Source organism: Fonticula alba (genome assembly GCF_000388065.1).
Source record: "Fonticula alba strain ATCC 38817 unplaced genomic scaffold supercont2.3, whole genome shotgun sequence".
Lineage (NCBI taxonomy): Eukaryota > Rotosphaerida > Fonticulaceae > Fonticula > Fonticula alba.
The window spans coordinates 1,774,690-1,780,100 of NW_009242973.1; the positions used below are offsets into that span (position 1 = coordinate 1,774,690).

The 5,411-nt window shown below is 69.7% G+C and overlaps 1 protein-coding gene across 1 annotated transcript in view; it reads left to right on the forward strand.

Moving 5' to 3' along the window:
• Nucleotides 1-387: 387 nt before the first annotated feature.
• The window catches only part of H696_02165 (hypothetical protein), a gene marked incomplete at both ends in the record, with an annotated part of 6,131 nt that continues 1,107 nt past the window's right edge, over nucleotides 388-5,411 (forward strand). The window contains 6 exons of the mRNA XM_009496062.1: nucleotides 388-904; nucleotides 1,011-1,124; nucleotides 1,194-1,469; nucleotides 1,580-1,723; nucleotides 1,813-2,729; nucleotides 3,030-5,321. Coding sequence (XP_009494337.1) covers nucleotides 388-904; nucleotides 1,011-1,124; nucleotides 1,194-1,469; nucleotides 1,580-1,723; nucleotides 1,813-2,729; nucleotides 3,030-5,321 — 4,260 coding nt within the window. The remainder of the gene's footprint in view (nucleotides 905-1,010; nucleotides 1,125-1,193; nucleotides 1,470-1,579; nucleotides 1,724-1,812; nucleotides 2,730-3,029; nucleotides 5,322-5,411) is intronic.

The following is a 5,411-nucleotide window of genomic DNA, read 5'->3' on the forward strand; positions in this document are numbered from 1 at the left end:
CAGGGAGGGGTCTACACTAGATCTCCCCCACCCCGGGGCGCGCCGTTGCACGCACACCCGGGCCGTCGTGGGACATTCCTCCTGCCAGCCTGGCGCTTCCCACCCCCGGCTGGTCGGCGCGCGGGAACGCCCCGCCCGGGGCATGAGAAATTTTTCGGCCGCCCGCAAACACCGGCCGGCCGCCGAGCTGGCACTTCCCTCCACGCCCGTAGTCGCGCCTGTTTCACCCCCTCCCCCCCCCCTCTACCTTTAGCTCTCTGAGAACCGTGGTCCTCCGTGCACTGCTTCCGGAAGGCCCTCCCCTCTCCTCCCTGCGCGACCTCCTGCTTCGTCCCCCTCCCCCGGCCCCCTCCCGGTTGAAGGGAACCCCCCTCCCTCCACGACGCAATGACGTCCTCCGCTGCCCACCCCTCCAAGGCGGGCCGGCCTGCCTCCTCGGCCCCTGGCGATGGCCATCATCTTCCCCCGGGCGACAGCCAGTCCTCATCCGCCGGGTCTGATCTCCCTGCCGGCCTCTCGGGCCTGACCCTGCTCCTGGACATTGTGGCCTCGCAGCGCGAGCAACTCGACGCTCCGGCCGCCGCCGCCGCCGCCGCCACCGCCAACCCTGCCGACACCACCAGCACCGGCACCACCACGGGCGCCACCGGCCCGGCCGCCCCCTCGGGCTCATCGCTCATCAAGGCGGAGCCCCTCTCGCCAGCCGTCCCCATGGCGGAATTCTCGCCAGGCGTGCCGGCTCCAGCCCCGGCCGGGGCCCCTGGCCCGGCCCCGATGGACCTGGCCACATCGCACCCGAAGAAGCGCAAGGCCTCCAGCGGTCCGACCGCCGATGCCGGGGTCGCGTCCAACGGCGAGGCGCCCCTGCCACTCGCCCGGCCGGTCAAACGCCACGCGCCGGCCGGTACGCGCCATGGTCCTCCCCTTCTTGCTGGCAGCCCCCTGGGCTGACCGACCTGTGTGTCTCCGGCTCCCGGTGCTGACCCTCCCTCCCTCTCCCTCCCACGCAGACCTTGCCTCGGCCGACGCGATGGCTGTCATGAATGCCGGTGCGATTGTCCCCTCCACTGTGCCGATGATCTCCGCTTCGCTTCTCCCGAAGTCCAGCCCCGCCACTGGCCAGGGTGCGTTTCTTCCCTCCTGCCCACCAGTCCCGGCGCGATCGCCCACTGACCTGGCTGCTGCCCGTGCAGATCCCATGTTTGGACTGCTGGCCCCCTCGGCGTCGGACTCGCGCCTTGCGTCGCCGATGGTGTCCCCCTTGAACCTGCTCCCCCAGTCGGATCTCCTCTCTTCGATGGGTCTCTCCCTCGGCGGTGATGGCAGTCCGAATGCCAGCCCGGCACTGACCCAGCTCCTGACCGGCGGAGGCGCGGTCGGCGCGGTCGGCTCGGTCGGCTCGGTCGGCTCGGTCGGCTCGGTCGGCTCGGTCGGCTCGGTCGGCTCGGTCGGCTCGGTCAATACTTCCGGTGCGCGGCCCTTGACATGTCGTTCTTCCCTGCGCGTGGCCGTCCCACTCTTCCTGACACACACACACACACATGCACCCGCGCGCACACAACTTCCCTCCTGGACTCAGGCATCATTCCCGGTGTTCTGCCTGGCTGCTTCTCCAACCTGTCCATTCCGCTGGTGCAGAACGCCCAAGCCGGTACACTGATCGGCAGTCCTGGCGGCGGCCAGACCATCCTCACTGTTCCATCCCCCCTCACCCAGCAGTTTGGTGCGCCACTCTCCACTTGCCCCCCCCGCCACACGCACACGCACGCGCACACGCACACACTCACACGCCTGCATGTGCGCCGGTCACAGTTGCCACCGCCTCTCCCGGGAGCTCCATGGCACAAGTCGGCGCCGGGTCCTCGGCCGGGCGTGGGCTTCTCCTGCCGATGGCCGATCAGCGTCTGCCCTCCAGTCTCAACTCCGCCAATTCGCTCTTCCTCCAGAGCATCAATCCCCGACTGAATGCCGGGGCCATCGGGCCGGCCATGTCCCCGCCGGCCCTGCTCTCCCGGTCCCCCTCTTCGGACATCCTGGTCCCCTCCAGCATGCAGCACTATTCGCTGGTGCTGCTGCACGCGTGCGTGGCCCAGAAGTCCTACGGCAGTGAGAAGCGCTTCCTCTGCCCGCCGCCGTTGATTCACTCGCTGCCGGCCTTGCCGTCGTTGCCGCTGGCCACCGATGCCACCGGCGCCGGTGGTGCTCCCGGCGGAGCGTCCGATGGCAAATCCCCGGCCAGTCGGCCGCACGTGCGCATGCGCATCCTCCATGACGGCGCTCCGGCCCTCCTTTCGGCCAGCGGGGCCGGCATGTCGCCGGTTGTCACTCCGGGCGCCTCGCCGACCATCGGCTCCGGGCGTCGGGCCGGTGGCTCCTCCGGTCCGGCCTCCCCCGTGGGGTCGGCTTCTTCACTGGACAACCTGCTGCTTGGCGGGTCGACCGCCGCCGCCGCCGCCGGCCCCGGGGCCCAGGGCAGCGGCAAGCTTTCTGCCCGGCGTGGGGGATCTCCCTCCATGCAAAGTGGCGGCATGGTCAATCAGGCAGCCGTGACGGCCGCTGCGGCTGCCACCATCGAGCATCGCGAGTTTTTGGAATCCCCTCACCCCCTCGGGCCGCCGGCCGCGGTGCCTGGTGCCGCGCGGGCCGTCTTCAAGTACATGCACGTCAATGGCGCCGGGTCTGCCGACTCCACCGGCAATCGGTTTAAGTCCTTCATCCTCCGGGCTGGGGTGCGTACTGTTGTTGCATTTTCCCCTCTGCCCTCTTCCCCTTGTGTCCACTGGTGTCCCCCCCCCCCCCCCCCCCCCCCCCCCCAGGGTGGGTGGGGGGTTGTCGCCGCCGGGGAAAGTCATCGATCTTGGTCCCTTCGGGCTCTTGATGTTCGGTTGGGCATGTGCTTGCCAAGCGTGTCCCTGGTCTTTTGCTGACGCTCCTTCCTCGCTCCCCCCCCCCCGTCCCCCTCTTGTCTCCTCTCTTCTCGTGCGCACACGCACACACGCACACAAAAACACCCCCCGCTCCATGGCCAGGTGTACCTCGACGATCACTCGCCCCTGCTGTCCTTCGACAGCGCTCCGGTGTCCATCATCAGCAAGCCCTCCAAGAAGACCACGCGCATGCGCAATAACTTGCTGGTCATCACTTCCGGCGTGCTGGTGGCCCTCTTTAATCGTGTCAACTCGCAAACCGTCCGCACCAAGTACATGGCCATGGACCCGCCCGGGACCGGGGGCCCGGACACCGGCCCCACCGGCCTCCGACCGGCAACCGCCACCACCAGCGCCGGTTCCTCCGCCTCCAGCTCCTTCGACAACCTGGCGGCCGCGGCCGCGGCCTCCACCTCGGCCTCGACCGGTGGCAGCACGGCCGGTAGCTATCGGCTGGTGGCCCGGTCCGGCACCTGGGCTCCTTTCATCATCCATGGGATCGGTCGCGATGGGCGCCTCCTGCCCAAGGGCACCCCGCTGCTGTATAACATGCCGGTGGTTTTGGAAAGTCGCCCTCTGGAGGCGCTGCTCGATGTGGCCGAGGCCGGCCTCGATGAAGGCACCGCTGTCGGCGGGGGCGGTTCCATGATGGTGCTGTCGACGCCCGGTGCCGAGGCCACCGGCGGGATGGATGCTTCCGGGGGGGGTCTCCCCTCGAATGGCAGCGGGGCTGGCGGTGGCGGTGGCAATGGGGCCGGCGGCCTGCAGCAGGTGCCCACCCCCACCGGCGCTCTGTCCGATGTGATGATTCTGCGCCGGGTGACGCGTGATGCCATGGTGCAAAATGGCCGCTCGGCCCCCTATGCCGATCAGCAAAATGCCGGCTCGGTGAGCCAGCTCCAAAAGGTGGCCCTGCAATTGGCCAATGCCCCGGCCGGGTGGCCGATCCTCGGCCCGGGTCCGGATGCCGGGACGACCGCCGGCGGTGGCGGTGGCGGCGCGACCGGCGCGACCGGCACGACCGCCGGCCATGGTGGCTGCTTGCGCATGGTCCCCGGCCGTGATACCTCCCAGGCGGGGGTCAGTGTCGGGTGCTGCCGGCCACATTCCTCCCCGGCCGGGGGGCGTAATGCCGCGGCGGCGCTTGACATGTGCTCCGCCTCCTGCCCGTGCGGCTGTGCTTCGGCCCAGGCGGCCGATGAGCCGCTCTATCTGAGCACCAGCAATGGCGATTCGCTGTGCTACCATCGGGCCATCTCCACCGGGACGGGCGATGCGGCCGGGTCCCGGCCCGTCGGGGGCAATGCCCCCGGCAGTGGTGGTGGGTGCAGCGGCCATGCGCCGGTGGATGGTGCGGCCGACCGGCGCGCGGGCATGGCACTCGAGCCGGCTGGCAGCGGCAGCAGCGGCTCGCTGGTCCCCTCGGAGCTGAACCTATGTGGGGTCCTGAGTGATGCCTTCATGTGCTGGACCATTGTCTGTGTGGATGCGCGCCATGTGCGCTTCTCCATCCGCACGGATGCCCCGGCGGCGGCGGTTGCGGCGGCGGCGGCAGCGGCGGCGGCGGCCGCCGTGTCCCCCAGCCCCAGCGGCGATCTTCTGCCGATGGTCGGCCGGCCGGCGCTGGTGAACTTGCGCGCGCCGTCGCGATCGGTGGCCGGGGCACAGGCCAGCCCGCCGATGGCCGGCGCGCCGCCATCTGCCACTGGTCCTGGGTCCGATGTGACGGCATTTGTCACCAGTGTCGGCGGCCGGCGGCGCGTGTCGCCCATCCCCCCCCCGACGGCTGGGACTCTCCTGCCGACGGCCGGGGGCGATGTCATGGGCGCCAGCTCCGGACAGTTGCCCTTTGGCGTCATGTCCGTCTCGTCCATGGCGACGGCCGTGACCTCGGATCTGGTTCCTGGTGGCGGCTCGCCGCTGCTCAGCAGCCAGTCGCAGCAGCTCCACCAGGCCTTCCATCATCATCACCTCGGCCTGCATCACCAGCACCATCAGCAGTCGCAGCAGCAGTCGCAGTCACAGTCGCAGCAGCAGTCGCAGCAGCAGTCGCACTCGGCACCTGGCACACCGTTGATGCCCCTGAACCTGCTCGGCGGGCATCAATTTGCCTTCAACGCGGGTGCCCCCGCCGGCAGCGGCAGCAGTGGCAATACCCAGAGCGGCATCAACACGCCCGTCATCTTGAGCCCGGTTCTGTCCGATGGCTCCGGGGCCGCGGTGTCCGGGGGCCTGCACCAATCTCTTGGTGCCGGGGCCGGGCTTTCGCTTGGCGATCTGTCCAAGCTGACCCCGACGCTGGACTCGCTGTCGAGCTCGCCGCTGTTTGGCGGGACTGCCTCAGGCAACAATGTCGGCCTGTCCGCCGCCAGCATGGGTCTCACCCTGGGCAATGTCAGCCAGCTGAGTGATATCCTGGCTGCTCAGCAGCAACAGCAACAGCAACAGCAACAGCAACAGCAGCAGCAGCAGCAGCAGCAGCAG